The sequence below is a fragment of the Bombina bombina genome, chromosome 1 (assembly GCF_027579735.1).
Source record: "Bombina bombina isolate aBomBom1 chromosome 1, aBomBom1.pri, whole genome shotgun sequence".
Taxonomy (NCBI): Eukaryota; Metazoa; Chordata; class Amphibia; order Anura; family Bombinatoridae; genus Bombina; species Bombina bombina.
In genome coordinates this window covers 678,684,925-678,706,105 of record NC_069499.1, presented here as the reverse complement: position 1 = coordinate 678,706,105, position 21,181 = coordinate 678,684,925, and the positions used below count along the sequence as shown (strand labels likewise).

The 21,181-nt window shown below is 40.1% G+C and overlaps 1 protein-coding gene across 2 annotated transcripts in view; it reads left to right on the top strand.

The window, feature by feature from the left end:
* Positions 1 to 21,181, top strand: part of CD99L2 (CD99 molecule like 2) — a 294,098-nt gene that overhangs the window by 198,472 nt on the left and 74,445 nt on the right. For both annotated transcript variants that reach the window (XM_053699159.1, XM_053699157.1), the window contains one exon: positions 14,414 to 14,470. In XM_053699159.1, the coding sequence (XP_053555134.1) occupies positions 14,414 to 14,470 (57 nt within the window). The remainder of the gene's footprint in view (positions 1 to 14,413; positions 14,471 to 21,181) is intronic.

The following is a 21,181-nucleotide window of genomic DNA, read 5'->3' as shown; positions in this document are numbered from 1 at the left end:
GAAGGAGCTATTTCCACTTTGGCTAAGAGGACCACTATTTTCATAGAGGATAGTTGTTCCTTTAAGGATCCAATGGATAAGAAATTGGAGGCATTATTAAAGAAAATGTATGTTGACTAAGGTCTTCAATGGCAGCCTGCGGTGTGTATTGCTACTGTTACCAGTGCTGCAGCTTACTGGTTTGATGCCTTGTCTGATTCTATTCAGACAGATACTCCTCTTGAGGAGATCCAGGACAGGATTAAGGCTCTTAAGTTAGCCAATTCCTTTATTACAGGTCATTAAACTGGGAGCAAAAATGTCTGGTTTTGTGGTTCTAGCTCGCAGAGCCCTTTGGTTAAAATCCTGGTCTGCGGATGTTTCTTCTACATCTAAGTTATTAGCTATTCCCTACAAGGGTAAGACCTTGTTTGGGCCTGGTTTGATGAAATTATTTCAGATATCAAAGGAGGAAAGGGATATTTTCTTCCTCAGGATAAGAAGAATAAGCAGAAAGGGCGTCAGAGTAATTTTAGTTCCTTTCGTAACTTTAGAGGTAAAACATCCGCTTATCCTCTTCCAAGCAGGAACTATCCAAGTCTTCCTGGAAGTCTGGTCAGTCTTGGAACTAGGGGAAACAGTCTAAGAAACCTACCGCTGACTCCAAGTCAGCATGAAGGGCCACCCCCGATCCAGGAACAGATCTAGTAGGGGGCAGCCTTTCTCAATTTGCTCAGGCTTGGATACGAGATTTCCCAGACCTGTGTGCCATGGAAATTGTATCTCAGGGATACAAGATAGAATTCAAGACATTTCCTCCCAGAGGCAGGTTTCTTCTCTCAAGATTATCTGTAGACCAGTTAAAAAGAGGTGTTCTTAAATTGTATCAAGAATCATTTTGCCCTGGGAGTTAAAGTTTCAGTTCCTCTGCAGGAACATGGTCTGGGATTTTATTAATATCTGTTTATGGTTCCCAAGAAAGACGGGACTTTCAGACCTATTTTAGACCTAAAGTGATTAAACAAGTTCCTCAGAGTACTGTCCTTCAAGATGAAGACTATTTGTTCCATTCTTCCTTTGGTTCAAGAGGGTCAGTTTATGACAACCATAGACTTAAAGGATGCATACCTTCATGTTCCCATTTCACTGAGATCATCACAAGTTTCTAAGGTTTGCTTTATTAGGCAATCATTTTCAGTTTGTGGCTTTTCCATTCAGCCTTGTCACAGCTCCCAGAATTTTCTCAAAGGGCTCCCACAGTTGGAAGGTGAATCTGGGAAAGAGTTCTCTGATTCCAGCCACAATAGTAGTGTTTTTAGGGACCATAATTGATTCCCTACTAATGAAGATGTTTCTGACAGAGGTCAGAAAAACAAAGATCTTCGGCTCTTGTCTTGTCCAGTTCTCTGTGGCTCTATGTATGGAGGTAATTGGTCTGATGGTAGTTTTCATGGACATCATTCAGTTTGCTCGGTTCCATCTCAGACCTCTGCAGTTATGCATGTTAAGGCAATGGAACGGGGACTATGCGGATCTGTCTCCGCAAATAGTTCTGGATCAAGCGACAAGGGACTCTCTTCTGTGGTGGTTGTCTCAGGAACACCTCTCCCAGGAAACTTGCTTTCGCAGACCTTCCTGGGTGACCGTGACCACAGATGCCAGCCTTCTAGGTTGGGGAGTAATTTGGGGGTCACTGAAGACTCGGGGTCTTTGGACTTGGGAGGAGTCAGTTCTCCTTATAAATATTCTAGAACTAAACTGAACCTCAGTTAGCCTTAGCTCGGTTTATCAGGTTCCAGTCGGACAACAGAACATTGGTGGCGTACATCAACCACCAGGGGGGAACTCTGAGTTCCTTGGCCATGACAGAGGTGGCCCGGATAATCCAGTGGGCGGAGTCTTACAACTGTTGTCTTTCTGCGATCCACATCCAAGGAGTGGACAATTGGGAGGCAGATTTTCTGAGCCGACAGACCTTTCATTCGGGGGAATGGGAACTCCATCCGTAAGTATTTTCCAGTTTAATCCTCAATTGGGGGCAGCCAGAACTGGATCTCATGGCTTCTTGGCAGAATGCCAATCTTCTGAGGTATGGCTCGAGATCAAGAAATCCACAGGCTTTCTTGATAGATGCTCTGGAGGGCCCTTGGAATTTGTCTAGCTTACATATTTCCGCCGTTTGCTCTCATACCAAGAGTCATTGCTCGGATCAAGCAGGAGAGGGCGTCGGTGATTCTCATAGCACCGGCGTGGCCTCGCAGGATCTGGTATGCAGATCTAGTGGAAATGTCATCTCTACCTTCCTTTGAGGAAGGACCTTCTACTTCAGGGTCCTTTTCTTCATCCAAATCTCGTTTCTCTGAAGCTGACTGCTTGGAGATTGAACGCTTGATTTTATTTAAGCGTGGGTTTTCAGAGTCGGTCATTGAGACCATGATTCAGGCTTGTAAGCCTGTGACAAGAAAGATTTACTATAAGATATGGCAAAAATATCTGTATTGGTGTGAATCCAGAGGCTACTCTTGGAGTAGAATTAGGATTGCTAGGATTTTGTCTTTTCTCCAGGAGGGTCTGGAGAAGGTTTTGTCAGCAAGTACTCTGAAAGGTCACATTTCTGCGTTGTTGTTTTTTATTGCATAGACATTTGGCGGATGCGCCAGACGTGCATTATTTTTGTCAGGCCTTGGTTAGGATCAGGCCTGTGTTTAAGCCCGTTACTCCTCCCTGGAGTCTTAACCTTGTTCTTAGAGTTTTACAGCGGGCTCCGTTTGAACCTATGCATTCCTTAGATATTGAGATGTTATCTTGGAAGGTTTTGTTTCTTGTTGCTATTTCTTCTGCTCTGAGAGTTTCAGAACGCTCGGCTCTGCAGTTTGATTCTCCTTATCTTATTTTTCATTCTGATAAGGTGGTTCTACGTACTAAATTAGGTTTCCTACCTAAGGTTGTTTCTAACAAAAATATTAATCAGGAGATTGTGGTTCCTTCTTTGTGTCCTAATCCTTTTTCTCCTAAGGAGCGTTTGTTGCACAACCTAGATGTTGTGCGTGCTTTGAAGTTTTATCTTCAGGCGACTAAGGATTTTCGTCAGTCTTCTGTTTTGTTTTTCTGGGAAGCGCAAGGGTTAGCAAGCTATGGCTACTTCTCTTTCTCTTTGGCTAAGGAGTTTAATTTGTTTGGCCTATGAGACTGCTGGACAGCAACCTCCTGAGAGAATCACTGCTCATTCCACGAGGGCTGTTTCTTCTACCTGGGTATTTAAAAATTAAGCTTCTGTAGAACAGATTTGCAAGGCTGCAACTTGGTCCTCTTTGCATTCTTTTTCAAAGTTTTATAAATGTGATACTTTTGCCTCGAATGAGGCTTCTTTTGGGAGAAGGGTTCTTCAGGCAGTGGTGCCTTCTGCTTAGGTCTACCTGTCTTGTCCCTCCCTTATCATCTGTGTCCTCTTGCTTGGGTATTGATTCCCACTAGTAGTTGATGATTCGGTGGACTCACCATATCTTAGGAAAGAAAACATAATTTATGCTTACCTGATAAATTTATTTATTTCCGGATATGGTGAGTCCACAGCCCACCCTTTATTTAAGACAGTTATTTTTTCTAAAAACCTCAGGCACCTCTACACTTTTGTGTTATCACATTTTTCCTTCGGCCAAATGACTGGGGATTATGGGTAAGGGAAGTGACATATATAGCAGCTTTGCTGTAGTGCTCTTTGCCTCCTCCTGCTGGCTAGGAGTGATATTCTCACTAGTAATTGATGATTCCGTGGACTTGCCATATCCAAAAATAAATAAATTTATCAGGTAAGCATAAATTATGTTTTTTCACCTTTTGGGATTTAGTCACAAGCCATTCCATTGATGTTGCAGGAACTTGTCCTTTGCCTCCTTCTGTTGGTTCGTTGATATACTCCAGTTCTAGATCCTCCGCTGTTATGTCTCAGCACTGGTTTTCTTCAGTAGTAGGGTGCCTATTGGTAAGTACTTTATTTTTTTTATTTGGTACTCTATACGCCTGTTAAGTTATTGTTATATATTTATTATATATGTATGCCGGCCCACTGGGATTAACTTCTTTTTTTTTAACCCCTTAAAGGGACATGAAACCCAATTTTTTTCTTTCATGATTTAGAAAGAGCATGCAGTTTTAAACAACTTTCTAATTTACTTCTATTATCTAATTTGCTTCATTCTCTTGATATTCTTAGCTGAAAAGCATATCTAGATAGGCTCAGTAGCTGTTGATTGGTTGCTGCACATAGATGCCTCCTGTGATTGGCTCTCCCATGTGCATTGCTCTTTCTTCAACAAAGGATATCTAAAAAATGAAGCAAATTAGATAATAGAAGTAAATGTGAAAGTTGTTTAAAATTGTATTCTCTGTCTGAATCATAAAAGGAAAAAATTGGGGTTTAGTGTCCCTTTAAGGACCACAGCACTTTTCCATTTTCTGACCGTTTCGGACCAAGGCTATTTTTACATTTCTGCGGTGTTTGTGTTTAGCTGTAATTTTCCTCTTACTCATTTACTGTACCCACACATTATTATATACCGTCTTTCTCGCCATTAAATGGACTTTCTAAAGATACCATTATTTTCATCATATCTTATAATTTACTATAAAATAAATTTATAAAATATGACGAAAATATGGAAAAAAAAAACACTGACTTTTTCTAACTTTGACCAATCCGTTACACATCTACAACCACCAAAAAACAACCATGCTAAATAGTTTCTAAATTTTGTCCTGAGTTTAGAAATACCCAATGTTTACATGTTCTTTGCTTTTTTTGAAAGTTATAGGGAAATAAATACAAGTAGCACTTTGCTATTTCCAAACCACTTTTTTCAAAATTAGCGATAGTTACATTGGAACACTGTCTGGAATCCCTGAATATACCTTGACATGTATTGATCTAGGCCCAATTTGGCTTGTGCAATTATGGCACAAATGGTTGTTAAAGCTTCTCTAGGATCCCCTTTGTTCAGAAACAGCAGACATATATGGCTTTGTCATGGCTTTTTGGTAATTAGAAGGCCGCTAAATGCTGCTGTGCACCACACATGTATTATGCCCGCAGTGAAGGGGTTAATTAGGTAGCTTGTAGGGAGGTTTCAGGGTTAATTTTAGCTTTAGTGTATATATCAGCCTCCCACCTGACACATCCCACCCCCTGATTCCTCCCAAACAGCACTCTTCCCTCCTCCACCCCACAATTGACCCCACCATCTTAAGTACTGGCAGAAAGTCTGCCAGTACTAAAATAAAAGGGTTTTTTTTGTTTTAGTTTTTTTGGGGGAGGTTTAAAAAAAAAAAAAAAAAAACATGTTCTGCTGTTTAGGATCCCCCCAAACAGCTCTCTAACCCTCCCCCTGTACCTTATTGTGCGCCATCTTGGGTACTGGCAGCTGTCTGCCAGTACCCAGTTTGCCATAAAATATGGTATTTTTATAAACTAATGAAATATTTTCTTTAGTGTAGCTGCCCCCCCTCAATATCCAACCCCCTCCCAGATCCCTTAGCTAAAAATTCCCACCCTCCCCAGTCCTCTCACATCTTATCGAAAAAATTAATTGTGCCATAGTGTAGCGCTCCCGCCCCCATGCTCACCCCTGCCCCCGTGCACGTGCGCTCGCTCGTGCACGCCCACGCGATCCCGCCCCGCTTTTACTCCTTCCTCCCATCGATGGCCACCCACCTGCCTCCCTGCATCGGCTCCCACCCACCAATAATCACGACCATCGATGACTGATCGGATGGCTAAAATATGTTATTGCAGGATGCCTCAATATCGAGGCATCACTGCAATAACATGAAAGCGGCTGGAAGCGATCAGGATCGCTTCCACCACTTGAAAACACCAGCAACGTTCTTGGTCGTTGGACCTTTTTTTGTAGGACGTACCCTGTACGTCGTTGGTCGTTACAAGGTTAAAAGACAATTTCAATGAACATCCAATTAGTGTTTGTCATATAACACTCTTTAAGTCCAGCCCTTAGGAAGCCTATGTAGAGAGTGGGCGGGACTGCTCTCTGTCTCAGCCCAGTTAAAAGAGAAAATGAATGGAAGGTGGAGGAACAGAAGGTACTAAGTAGCATTATAATTTTTTTATTATTTATTTATTATTATTATTTATATATTGTGACCTGGGATCTTGGAAACACACAGTCCTCAAAGCTGGAAACGCCACACAAGGTTGTAGCTTTATAAAATACAGTCTGTTTATTATCAGGTCTGGCAAAAACAGGCAAAATAAACATAAACAAAAGAGGCTTGCTCCACTGAGCACTTACTAACAAGTACAACTGTCTGCACTAAGTAGCTTTTCACAAAAGTAATATTGCACAGACCTTTCAAACTTTGTCCTTTAGATATAATTCCTCTCAGTCTCTCAGGAGAGTGTTTGCAGTTTTCCTTTACTGCTGGCAAAAATCTACCTCTCAAACCCTGACTGGGGATTTTATTAGCACCTGCTGTCAATTACCATATGCAGGTGAGTAGCTAGCTGAGTCAGACAGAATTCCTGGACTGGACTTTTTGACATAATGTGCTACCTGCAAATTGCGGGGTGGAGCACTGGCCCACCCTACTCTCCAAATACTCCACCCCAGGGACCCAGAAATAAATCACATATTTTCTCTATGTGGCAAACAAACATAACAATTCTCCCTGGGGTTGTCAGACCATACCCCGCACTGCAGCACTTTTGAGGGAATATAGACACCTTCCATTACTATGCCTTGGGTTCTGTCACAAAATATATATATATATATATATATATATATATATGTATGTATATATATATATATATATATATATATATATATATATATATATATATATATATATATATATACACACACTTAAAAAAAAAGGAATTGTGTAGTTTTGCTTGTACACTTGTATTTTTCCTTGTAAAATTCTTAAAATCTGAAATTTACCATCACTTTAATGTTTCTAGTCATGTCCTCAGAGGGAGAGGTTTTGTGTTTTTACCTATAATTAAATCCCCTTATGTATGTCCTATCCATGATGCAGTCTCTGAGATTATTTCCAGAGATTAGGCTAAACCAGGTATTCTTTTTAATTCTTCTGCAAGATTTAAGAAAATGTATCCTTTTTCAGCCTCAAATTTAATTTTTTTTTTTAAACTAATCCCAAAGTGGATGGGGCTATTTCAACTCTGTCAATACATACCACTATTCCTTTGGAAGTTAGAATCCTCCCATAGGAGATTTTTAAGCAAGCAGGTTATCTTTTTGGATGTGGCTGCTGCTTCTTCCTTTTGGTTAAATAATCTTTTTGGCCAGTTTTCTAACGATTCTGCTAGTGAAGATTTTTTTTCATCTTTTTGGAGTTGCTTTAATGTGCTAATGCTTTCATCCGTGATGCTATTTTTCCATCATTAAGTTTTATGTTTAAGTATGTCTTTGGCAGTAGTTTCTAAAAGTGTTTTATGGTTACGTATTGGTCTACTGACATGTTTTCTAAATCTAAGCTTTTTATCTCCTTCTTTTCAGGAAAATATGTTATTTGGTTCTGGTTTGGATTCTATTATCTCTACTGTCATGGAAGGTAAAGGAGCTGAGAACTAGAAGTCCAAGGGTAAATTTTAATTTCCTAATAAAAAATTTTCCCCCTCATCAGAACAGGGCATAGAAATCTGATTCCTCAATTTAAGAAGCAGGTTTTTTTGGTTCGGTCTGGAAGCCAAGTTCTAGCTGCAAGAAGTCTGAGCAATCCAAAAAATCTACTTCTTTATTTCAGTCTGCATAAATGTGTGGCCCCCGATACAGAGGCTTTGGTAGTGGGCAGGTTTAGCTTCTTTCTGGTTTAATCTGTTCAGGATCCCTGGGTTCTAAAAATAGTTTCCCAGGGTTATCAAATAGGTTTCAGAATGAGGCCTTTTTTTTTGTCAGTTTTGAATCTAGAATCTATGGGAGTTATTTTTCATGTTCCTTTTTTGGTACAGGGAATGTTTTTTTTTTTTCTAACCTTCTTTATTCCTTAAAAGGAGAGAACTTTCAGACCAGTTGTGGATCTATAGGCTCTGAACTAGTTCCTCAGAGTTCCTACTTTCTAAATGGAAACTATTAGGACTTTGTCTTTTTGTTTTGTAAGGTCAGCTTATGTCCACAAAAGATTTATGGGATGCTTATTTTTCTATTCTCAAGGGACATCTGCTTTAGTTTTGCCTTTCTGGACTAGCATTTTCAGTTTCTTGCTCTACCGTTTGGTCTGGGTACAATTTTCAGAATATTTTCAAAGGTCCTGGGTACCCTTTTGTCTGTGATCAAAACTCAGGGTATTTCAGTGTTTCCTTAGCTGGACAATATTTTGATTCAAGATTCATCTTTTCATTTAGCATATTCTCACACCACCCGACTGTTTTTGTTTGCTGGTTCCTCAGACTAAGGTTGTTGTTTCTTGCGGTTCAGATAGATTTAATTTCCATGAGTCTTTCTTTGACAGATCAAAGTATGGAGCTAGTGTCCGCCTGTCTAAACCTTCAGTCTTTCTTTTCCCTCAGTTGCTCTTTGCATGGATGTGTTAGGTCTCATGTTTCAGGCTTCGGATGCTTTTCCTTTCGTTCCTCATGAGACCTCTTCAGCTTTGGCAGTGGTGCAGGGATCATACTCTGCTATTTAAAAGTATTCATCTATATTTCAGAATAAGCTAGTCTCTCTCTTTTCTTATACTTTTTATTTTTATTGAGGTGAAAATAGCATGTACAAACAGTCATGACAGACAGATTACAATTTCAACAAGTATCAAAGTGACAAGACAAATCCTTCCAGGCACCTCGTTTTTTTTTTTTTGTAGGTACATAGTGCCCTCTAAACAAACCGGTCCAATCGAGGGACCAGGGACTTTAATAAATCATTGAGAGCATTTTGATGTAGGTAATAATAACAAGACCAGTATCAGTGTGTATGTGAAAAAGGCAAACTGTGGATTCAACGAATATTACCAAATGAGTAGAGGAACAGAGAGGGCATCAAAAATGATTCTACCATCTGATAACCGTGATGCACCAGAATAGACCACAGTTGCCACTGTAGGCAGAGTTAGGTATGAACACTGAACATTGATGGAGACATAAGCATTAATAAAGACTATTATACTAGATAAACTTCAGAAACCCAGAATCTAATATACAAAGGAAAATTTCCTAATTTAGGGCCCAGTGAACCTTAGCACATGAATGCAGGGGAAAACTTAGCCATGGTTCTTTGGGTTGGGCAGAGACTGCTTAACTCTGCCAAAAGGATGTGTGGAGGAGAGTGTTCAACCCTACCACACAGGAGTAGTGGTGGGGGGGAAGAAGATAGGTCAATAATAGTATACCCTATCATTGCTGGTTAACATACTCAGCAACTAAATAAGCTTTAGTATTAATGAAAGAATAATAGAGGTTTCTGATACAAGCAGTACCCAGGGGCTCGCTTGATGAGTAGTATCTATACTCGCAGCATATATATAACTATAAAAAAAAGTGTATACAAAGAGGAAAAGTAAACAACAGTGTTAACTTATTCTGGTATAGGGCGCTATAGTGGGGGCAATGCCTGCTAAGTTTACTGCTAGGGATCTAGGGCCAAAACAGTAGCAGTACATGGCAGTTGCACATCAACAATCAGAAGAATTAGCATAATAAACCCCCAGCAGTACCCTCAGTTAAGTTCTTACGCAACCACTTCTAAGCACAGTTATATTAATAGTATTTAAAAAGGTATGACTCATATACCCAATCACAGGGGGAGCTGGCCACACTTTCTATAAGCTATATGACAGGAAAGCTGAGTGCAAAAAGCTTACTGAGCAGTCATATGAAATGGGGAGCAATTAGTGATACCAAATCTCTGTGTTATACATATCAAGTTGTAATCTATTCCACCATAGACAGACAACATGAGGACAATATGCACTTTTAAATGGCGTTTTTTAGCAATTAAACAAAACACCAGTCACCTAGCATTAGGGCTATGAAAAAATACACTATACACTGTGCCAAAAGATAAGTGAAATACACTTGCTTACTAAACATTTAACTTGTGAGCCCATCCATGTAAGTATTTATATTTGTGCACACAGGAACAAGGAAAAAGTACAATGGAATGTAAATGCTTACTAAACTTTCATATTGTGAGCTCATCCATATAAGAGTGTTTATATATGTGTACACAGGAACAAGGGAAAAAATACAATATCAGGATTTTTATGCTGCTGGGCAAATATTTTTACAGAGACTGTATCACAAAAAAAAAAAAAAAAAAAAAAAAAAAATAACATAGAAAAATAACTGCAGTGTTAACCAAAATCTTGCCATCGTAGATTGGGTCTCATAGAGGGCTTAATAGAAGGCAAACAAATAACAAGGTACTATACGATATGAGGGGAAATAATAAGATTGGCAAACATGTTTAGACGGCTTAGACGGTTCCCTTAGTTCTGCACGCTATAAAAACATGGAGAAGATTCGGTCCCAAAAATCACACATTATCAGATTTTAATCTTCATGAGTGTAGATTCCTCGGTATCAACGCTATAAAGTTATTTATTAGGAACGTTTGTGATAGGCAAAATGTTTTTGTAAACCAGGGCACCCGGAATCCATTACTGCACTAAAGTCATCACCCAACTCCGGTTTTTGTGCTGGCAACAAAGAGCCGAGCGCCTTTATTTTGCAGGGTCATCTTGTAAAAGGTAGCGTCCATGATTAGTTTAAACATACCGGTATTATTAACAGGGGTCAATAACCCGCTGTCCAGCTGGGCCAGTGAGCTACAAGTTGTACCGGAACCTCCCATATTACTGTTCCGTAGTTGTTGTTTCTCAGGGAGGCCGGGTGCGGCTTGGAAGTCTACTGCATTCAGTTGTACTGCTCCAGGTCTCCCGCCAGCATCAATCTCAGTCTCCCCATCGATCAGTGCAAGCCGCTCCTTTATGAATCCGGCCTCAATCCTGGTCAGCAGACCATCGAACCTGTCAAGGATCCGCTGCTCATATTCTGCAAATAGAGACAATACTGCGGCGCAGATCTCTTCTTCCATAGCCAAAAGAAATGGCGGTCTGCTGCTTCCACCAGCCGTGATATTCAGATATAGTCACCTTGTTTGTTCCAATCAGGCATATTACATGAGCCCCTACTATTCTCTATAATAGTGTGATGACCAGATGTTATTGTTTTAGGGGAAAAATCGGAAAACTTTAATATAATATAAAATAAAGTCAGGAGCCTCCTTGATATGCGTCTTGCTGCGCTTGCTGCTGGCTCCACCCCCCCTAGTCTCTCTCTTTTGGTGGCTGAATCATTAGCTTATTATGCAGGGGACTTATTTTGTTTGTCCAACTTTATCTGTAATCTCTACAGATGCAAGTCTTTCAGAATGTTGGGACATCTGGGGGTCTCGGAGTGCAAGGGGTTTATGGTCTCCTCTGGGGCAAGGTTTCCTATTAATGTTTTAGAACATTCAATTTTCCAAGCCTTTCAAAGTTGGCCTCTGTTGGAAAGGTAGTCTTATCTCCGATTTCAGATAGACTACATTCAGCAGTAGCATATGTCAATCATCAAAGTGGGAACTCACAGTTAGGAAGTATCGCAAATTCTTTCCTAGGCAGAAGTCAATTGTCAAATTTCTGCTGTTTATATTCCTGGAGTGGATAACTTGGAAAAAGATCTTGCATCTAGGAGAGTGGTCTCTTCATCTGGATTTCTTCAATCAGATAGTGGATATTTGGGATCTCCCTGAGATAGATCTGACGGCCTCTCAGTTGAAACTGTAACTTCCCAGGTACTGTGCAAGGTCAATGGATCCTCAAGCAGGGTTTGTGTATGCTCAGGTAGTTCTGTCGTCATTTCAACTAGTTTATGTTTTTTCCACCTCTGGTTCTTCTTCCCAGGGTGATTGCCAAAATCAGACTAGAGGGAGAATCAGTGATTCTAATTGCTCTGGCTTGGTCTTGCAGAGTTTAGTATGTGGATCTAGTTCAGATGTCCAGTTACCCTCTTTTGTTACTTCCTTTGCATCTAGACCTTCTGTCTCAAGGTCTGTTTTTTTTTTCAACCAGGTATGAAATCTCTATGCTTGATGGCAGAAGGTTTAACGAATAGTTCTTAAGCAGAGAGGGTTCTCTGATTCTGTTATTGAGACTCCGATGCAGGTTTGTAAGCCTGTGTCCAGAAAGATTTATTATAAGGTTTGGAGGACCTTTATTTTTTGTTGTAAGGATCATGGTTTTTCCTGGCATTCTTTTAGAATTTCATGGATTTTGCAGGATAGTTTGGATAAGGGTTTATCCGCCAGTTCCTTTTGAGGGTCAGATTTCAGGTCTTTCAGTTCTTGCTAATCTTCCAGATATTTATAGTTTTGTTCAGGCTTTGGCTAGAGTTAAGCCTGTTGTTAATCCAATTTTCTCCTCATTGGAGTCTTATTTTGGTTTTGACGGTTTTGCAGGTTCCTCTTTTTGAGCCTATGCATAAGGTTTTGTTTCTTTTGCCTATTTCTTCTGCTAGAAGAGTATCTGCTCTGTCATGTGATCTTCCTGATCTTCCTTATCTTATTTTAAAAGATAAGGCAGTTTATATATCAGTCAGGATATTGTTGTCTTTTCTTTTTGCATCCCTTGGATGATGTTAGCACGTTGAAATATTATGTTGACACTACTATAGTTTCATACATACTTTTAGTTTGTTTGTTCTCTTTTTTTGCTTCCAGGAAAGGGCAGAAAGCTTCTGCCATTTCTTCTGTCTTCTTGGTTAAGACTTCTGATTCATATGGTGGCGCCTCTGTTTTTTATTCTTTTTTAGATTCCATACTACAGGATAGCCATCCTTTGACAGAGTGCAGCCTCAAACATCTGGAAATTGTCCTTACCCTGGACTCATAGACTTTCACATTATCATTATTTGGTTTTGAATTGATTTTATTATTTTTTCCAATCTATGTTTATATTCTAGTAATATATATATATATATATTCTTATATATATATATATATAGTTTTTTACTATTATCATTTTCAGCATTGTGGTTACTTACTTATGTCCACATTTTAGATTTTTTTAGGGTTTTATTTATAGTTTTATAATTGTTGCTATTATCATATTTCTAGATTTAGGCCTGTTTTTTTTGTCGAGACATTACAAGCACTACCATATCACCTATTATATTGGAACTGAGGAAGCGCCCCCTAAGGGCGTGGTGTGTCCACTGAGTACACACCACTCTCTCCATACATACTATGATTCATAAGGTGTTTTTTTTATTTTTAGAGGCAGGTCTGCCTCTACCTTAAATTCATTTCTGCTCATTCTGCTAGTTCAGTTGCCATTTCTTGGCCTTTTAAGAATGAGGCTTCAGTTGACCAACTTTGCAAGGAAGCTACTTCGTAGAATTTAGTTAAAGTATATAAAGAAGACCATTTTGATGTTTTTGATCATGGACTCTCACTGTAAAGAAATGTATCAGGTAAGCATAAATAGTTTGTCTAAGCATAGTATTGGGGTTAAGAAGAAGGTGTTACATACTTGCAGTGAAACCTATGTTCCAAAATGGCAGCATCCATAATTAGAGTGTGGTGCATGAAATGCATTTAGTGTTTAATGTCCCTTTTATTGTCTGAATTCCTACATATGTTGCTGCTTTTTATCCATTTTCAATCCATGCTGAACTTGGCAAATTAAAAGCAAATTGTTTACTCCATCTGCACATTTACAAAACAATATCTGAACAGGGCTGACAATCTTCTCTATAGTCTGTCACATAATGCAAAGGGAAATCATTTTTTTTAAGAGTTTGATTTTGACTAAACATTTAACATCAGATTTGCTTGCAGGTCTTCTCATTTGCATATAAATGACATCATTTTGTATCTTACATATGTGCAAAATATTCAGTAATTGAATTTCTCATTCCACATCAGTGCATCAATATTAATCTTTCACTTCATTGCTTGATGGTCCATCAATATGGCAACTACATGTGTTCTGTTCACCTGTAATAGCACAGTAGTATAAATGTACATTCCATAACATTGTGTATTTTGTGGTCTTATATCAGTTTTGGAGGAAAAAGCAGCAAAGGCTGAATAATGAACTAGATTCTATATTAAAAACAGCCACATCAAAATCTTATTGCAAAAACAACAAAAAAATGCTAGTTTCTATATCAATACTACATTTTAAAATCTATCAATACACAAGTTTTATTTTTCTTCAGTAACTTGTATATGATAACAAATTGTTTAAATCTATTATAGAGGGAAATAGAGCACTTTATACATTTTATTTTGAGAGAATTAGACTTTCAAATATATCATGCAAATATAACCAGAGAACCTATTTTTTGCATGTGTGATTAACTGTACAGTAACTGCAGTGTGCTTGAGTGCTCTATAATTATTATGTTATGGTTTTCATTTAGGTGGAAGAGGCGGAGCAGGGGGAGGAGAAAGTGGCAGTAATACAGACTCTAATACTGGTGAGTGTATTTATAAATAACTCTTACTGGTATAGCTTGCTTATTGGCTTCTTACATGGTCCTAGCCTTGTGTTTTCATAAAGAGGTGGGCCTTTACCCTGTAAAGAATAACAGTCTGTATTAAAATGAACAATTATTACGCACATGCACATCACTGTGGCATATTGTTAATACATTGAAATATTCACCACAATATGTCACTTGACTTGTAGCAAATTATTCTTGTAACTGTAAAGCACATTTTTAATGAACACATTTATTTATTCTGTCTCTCATAAAGAACACTGATACTTTGACCTAAAAGCCCTGAATAATCATGGGTAATACCAATTCAACAACCAAACTTCATGTATCTATAAAGTAAACTTTACCTTATACTACTTGCTTTACCACAATATTGTAAAACTGCTTATGTATAATGTTTAAAGGGTTTTAAGAAAACCCAATTAATTCTATTTTATTATATTATATTTATTATATTAAAGGGACATGAAACCAGAAACCCAGAATTTTTCCTTCATGGATTTGATAGAGCATGTGATTTTTAACTAATTTCCAATTTGCTTCTATTAGCCAATTTTCTTTGTTCTCTTGGTATCCTTAATTGAAAAGCATATCTATGTAGGCTCAGAAGCAGCAATGCATTACTGGAAGCTAGCTACTGATTGGTGGTTGCACATACATGCCTCCTGTCATTGGTTCACAAGATATGGAATTATTGAATAGAAAATTAGCAAATCTAGGCAAGTATCTTCATTTTGCTTTCCCCCATAATTGCTCTGAATACACTGCTGCCAGTACACCAGGGAGCTCTGGGTAAGATATGCAAATTAGATATTGAATATATAAAACAGTATTTCTTCTGTTATGTGCGATCAGTCCACGGGTCATCATTACTTCTGGGATATAACTCCTCCCCAACAGGAAATGCAAGAGGATTCACCCAGCAGAGCCGATATAGCTCCTCCCCTCTACGTCAGTCCCAGTCATTCTCTTGCACCCAACGACTAGATAGGATGTGTGAGAGGACTATGGTGATTATACTTAGTTTTTATGACTTCAATCAAAAGTTTGTTATTTTACAATAGCACCGGAGCGTGTTATTACTTCTCTGGCAGAGTTTGAAGAAGAATCTACCAGAGTTTTTTACTATGATTTTAACCGGAGTAGTTAAGATCATATTGCTGTTCTCGGCCATCTGAGGGAGGTAAAGGCTTCAGATCAGGGGACAGCGGGCAGATGAATCTGCATTGAGGTATGTAGCAGTTTTTATTTTCTGAATGGAATTGATGAAAAAATCCTGCTATACCGTTATAATGACATGTATGTATACACTTCAGTATTCTGGGAATGGTTTTTCACCGGAACTACTCTGTTAAAGGTCACTAATCCTTTTAATAAATATTGTCATGTTAAACGTTTTTGCTGGAATGTAGAATCGTTTACATTGCTGAGGTACTGAGTAAATAAATGTTTGGGCATTATTTTCCACTTGGCAGTTGTCTGCTTTAAATTGTGACAGTTTCGTTTCTCCTCACTGCTGTGTGTGAGAGGGAGGGGCCGTTTTTGGCGCTCTTTTGCTACGCATCAAAAATTTCCAGTCAGCTACTATTATATTTCCTGCATGATCCGGTTCACTGACAGATCTCAGGGGTCTTCAAACTTCTTTGAAGGGAGGTACATTCTCTCAGCAGAGCTGTGAGAATTTTTATTGACTGTGAATAAAAACGTTACTCTATAATTTTTTATGTCAAATTTAGTTATTTACTAATGGGAACAAACCTTTGCTAAAAGTTGTGTTATTTTAAACTTGATGCTATAACTGTTTCAGTTCATTATCTCAACTGTCATTTAATCGTTTAAGTACCTCTTCGAGGCACAGTACGTTTTTGTTAAAAAAGATTATAACCAGGTTGCAAGTTATTGCTAGTGTGTTAAACATGTCTGACCCAGAGAATGATATCTGTGTCATTTGTTCCAATGCCAAGGTGGAGCCCAATAGAAATTTATGTACTAACTGTATTGATGCTACTTTAAATAAAAGTCAATCTGTACAATGTGAACAAATTTCACCAAACTGCGAGGGGAGAGTTATGCCGACTAACTCGCCTCACGCGGCAGTACCTGCATCTCCCGCCCGGGAGGTGCGTGATATTATGGCGCCTAATACATCTGGGCGGCCATTACAGATAACATTACATGATATGGCTACTGTTATGACTGAAGTTTTGTCTAAATTACCAGAACTAAGAGGCAAGCGTGATCACTCTGGGGTGAGAACAGAGTGCGCTGACAATACTAGGGCCATGTCTGATACTGCGTCACAGCTTGCAGAGCATGAGGACGGAGAGCTTCATTCTGTGGGTGACGGTTCTGATCCAAACAGATTGGATTCAGATATTTCAAATTTTAAATTCAAATTGGAGAACCTCCGTGCATTACTAGGGGAGGTCTTAGCAGCTCTCAATGATTGTAACACCATTGCAATACCAGAGAAAATGTGTAGGTTGGATAAATACTTTGCGGTACCGGCGAGTACTGACGTTTTTCCTATACCTAAGAGATTAACTGAAATTGTTACTAAGGAGTGGGATAGACCCGGTGTGCCGTTCTCACCCCCTCCAATATTTAGAAAGATGTTTCCAATAGACGCCACTACTCGGGACTTATGGCAAACGGTCCCTAAGGTGGAGGGAGCAGTTTCTACTTTAGCTAAGCGTACCACTATCCCGGTGGAGGATAGCTGTGCCTTTTCAGATCCAATGGATAAAAAATTAGAGGGTTACCTTAAGAAAATGTTTGTTCAACAAGGTTTTATATTGCAACCCCTTGCATGTATCGCGCCGATTACGGCTGCGGCAGCATTTTGGATTGAGTCTCTGGAAGAGAACCTTAGTTCATCTACGCTAGACGACATTATGGACAGGCTTAGAGTCCTTAAACTAGCCAATTCATTCATTTCGGAGGCCGTAGTACATTTAACCAAACTTACGGCTAAGAACTCTGGATTCGCCATACAGGCACGTAGAGCACTGTGGCTAAAATCCTGGTCAGCTGATGTTACTTCTAAGTCTAAATTACTTAATATACCTTTCAAGGGGCAGTCTTTATTTGGGCCCGGGTTGAAAGAAATTATCGCTGACATTACAGGAGGTAAGGGCCACGCCCTACCTCAAGACAAAGCCAAATCTAAGGCTAGACAGTCTAATTTTCGTCCCTTTCGGAATTTCAAACCTGGAGCAGCGTCAACCTCCACTGCACCAAAACAGGAAGGAGCTGTTGCTCGTTACAGGCAAGGCTGGAAACCTAACCAGTCCTGGAATAAGGGCAAACAGGCCAGGAAACCTGCTGCTGCCCCAAAGACAGCATGAACCGAGAGCCCCCGATCCGGGACCGGATCTAGTGGGGGGCAGACTTTCTCTCTTCGCTCAGGCCTGGGCAAGAGATGTTCAGGATCCCTGGGCGCTGGAGATCATATCTCAGGGATACCTTCTAGACTTCAAATTATCTCCCCCAAAAGGGAGATTTCATCTGTCAAGGTTGTCAACAAACCAGATAAAGAAAGAAGCGTTTCTACGCTGTGTACAAGATCTGTTATTAATGGGAGTGATCCATCCAGTTCCGCGGTCGGAACAAGGACAAGGGTTCTACTCAAACCTGTTTGTGGTTCCCAAAAAAGAGGGAACTTTCAGGCCAATCTTAGATTTAAAGATTCTAAACAAATTCCTAAGAGTTCCATCGTTCAAAATGGAAACTATTCGGACAATCTTACCTATGATCCAAAAGGGTCAGTACATGACCACAGTGGATTTAAAAGATGCTTACCTTCACATACCGATTCACAAAGATCATCAACGGTATCTACGGTTTGCCTTCCTAGACAGGCACTACCAGTTTGTAGCTCTTCCATTCGGATTGGCTACGGCCCCAAGAATCTTCACAAAGGTTCTGGGTGCCCTTCTGGCGGTACTAAGACCGCGAGGGATTTCGGTAGCTCCGTACCTAGACGACATTCTAATACAAGCTTCAAGCTTTCAAACTGCCAAGTCTCATACAGAGTTAGTTCTGGCATTTCTAAGGTCGCATGGATGGAAAGTGAACGAAAAGAAAAGTTCTCTTTTTCCTCTCACAAGAGTTCCATTCTTGGGGACTCTTATAGATTCTGTAGAAATGAAGATTTACCTGACAGAAGACAGGTTAACAAGGCTTCAGGATGCATGCCGTGTCCTTCATTCCATTCAACACCCGTCAGTAGCTCAATGCATGGAGGTGATCGGCTTAATGGTAGCGGCAATGGACATAGTACCTTTTGCACGCCTACACCTCAGACCGCTGCAATTGTGCATGCTAAGTCAGTGGAATGGGGATTACTCAGATTTGTCCCCTACCCTGAATCTGAATCAAGAGACCAGAAATTCTCTTCTATGGTGGCTTTATCGGCCACACCTGTCCAGGGGGATGCCATTCAGCAGGCCAGACTGGACAATCGTAACAACAGACGCCAGCCTGCTAGGTTGGGGCGCTGTCTGGAATTCTCTGAAGACTCAGGGATTATGGAATCAGGAGGAGAGTCTCCTTCCAATAAACATTCTGGAATTGAGGGCAGTTCTCAATGCCCTTCTAGCTTGGCCCCAATTAACAACTCAGGGGTTCATCAGGTTTCAGTCGGACAATATCACGACTGTAGCTTACATCAACCATCAGGGAGGGACAAGAAGCTCCCTAGCAATGATGGAAGTATCAAAGATAATTCGCTGGGCAGAGTCTCACTCTTGCCACCTGTCAGCAATCCACATCCCGGGAGTGGAGAACTGGGAGGCGGATTTCTTGAGTCGCCAGACTTTTCATCCGGGAGAGTGGGAACTTCATCCGGAGATTTTTGCCCAAATACTTCGACGTTGGGGCAAACCAGAGATAGATCTCATGGCGTCTCGCCAGAACGCCAAGCTTCCTCTCTACGGGTCCAGATCCAGGGATCCGGGAGCGGTTCTGATAGATGCTTTGACAGCACCTTGGAACTTCGGGATGGCTTATGTGTTTCCACCCTTCCCGCTGCTTCCTCGATTGATTGCGAAAATCAAACAAGAGAGAGCATCTGTGATTCTAATAGCGCCTGCATGGCCACGCAGGACTTGGTATGCAGATCTAGTGGACATGTCATCCTGTCCACCTTGGTCTCTACCTCTGAGACAGGACCTTCTGACACAGGGTCCATTCAAACATCAAAATCTAACTTCTCTGAAACTGACTGCTTGGAAATTGAACGCTTGATTTTATCAAAGCGTGGTTTTTCTGAGTCGGTTATTGATACCCTGATCCAGGCTAGGAAGCCTGTTACCAGAAAGATTTACCATAAAATATGGCGCAAATACCTATACTGGTGCGAATCCAAACGTTACTCCTGGAGTAAGGTTAGGATCCCTAGGATATTGTCTTTTCTACAAGAAGGTTTAGAAAAGGGTTTATCGGCTAGTTCATTAAAGGGACAGATTTCAGCTCTGTCCATCTTGTTACACAGGCGTCTGTCAGAAAATCCAGACGTCCAGGCCTTTTGTCAAGCTTTAGCTAGGATCAAGCCTGTGTTTAAAGCCGTTGCTCCGCCATGGAGTTTAAACTTAGTTCTTAACGTTTTACAAGGTGTTCCATTTGAACCCCTTCATTCCATTGATATAAAATTGTTATCTTGGAAAGTTCTGTTTTTAATGGCTATTTCCTCGGCTCGAAGAGTCTCTGAGTTATCAGCATTACATTGTGATTCTCCTTATCTGATTTTTCACTCAGATAAGGTAGTTCTGCGTACTAAACCTGGGTTCTTACCTAAGGTAGTTACTAACAGGAATATCAATCAAGAGATTGTTGTTCCATCCTTGTGTCCAAATCCTTCTTCAAAGAAGGAACGTCTTCTACACAATCTGGATGTAGTTCGTGCCCTCAAGTTCTACTTGCAGGCAACTAAAAATTTTCGCCAAACTTCTTCCCTGTTTGTCGTTTATTCTGGACAGAGGAGAGGTCAAAAAGCTTCTGCTACCTCTCTCTCTTTCTGGCTTCGTAGCATAATACGTTTAGCCTATGAGACTGCTGGACAGCAGCCTCCTGAAAGAATTACAGCTCACTCCACTAGAGCTGTGGCTTCCACTTGGGCCTTTAAGAATGAGGCCTCTGTTGAACAGATTTGCAAGGCTGCAACTTGGTCTTCGCTTCATACTTTTTCCAAATTTTACAAATTTGACACTTTTGCTTCTTCGGAGGCTATTTTTGGGAGAAAGGTTCTTCAGGCAGTGGTTCCTTCTGTATAATGAGCCTGCCTATCCCTCCCGTCATCCGTGTACTTTTGCTTTGGTATTGGTATCCCAGAAGTAATGATGACCCGTGGACTGATCGCACATAACAGAAGAAAACATAATTTATGCTTACCTGATAAATTCCTTTCTTCTGTTGTGCGATCAGTCCACGGCCCGCCCTGTTTTTTAAGGCAGGTAAATATCTTTTAAATTATTCTCCAGTCACCACTTCACCCTTGGTTACTCCTTTCTCGTTGATTCTTGGTCGAATGACTGGGACTGACGTAGAGGGGAGGAGCTATATCGGCTCTGCTGGGTGAATCCTCTTGCATTTCCTGTTGGGGAGGAGTTATATCCCAGAAGTAATGATGACCCGTGGACTGATCGCACAACAGAAGAAAGGAATTTATCAGGTAAGCATAAATTATGT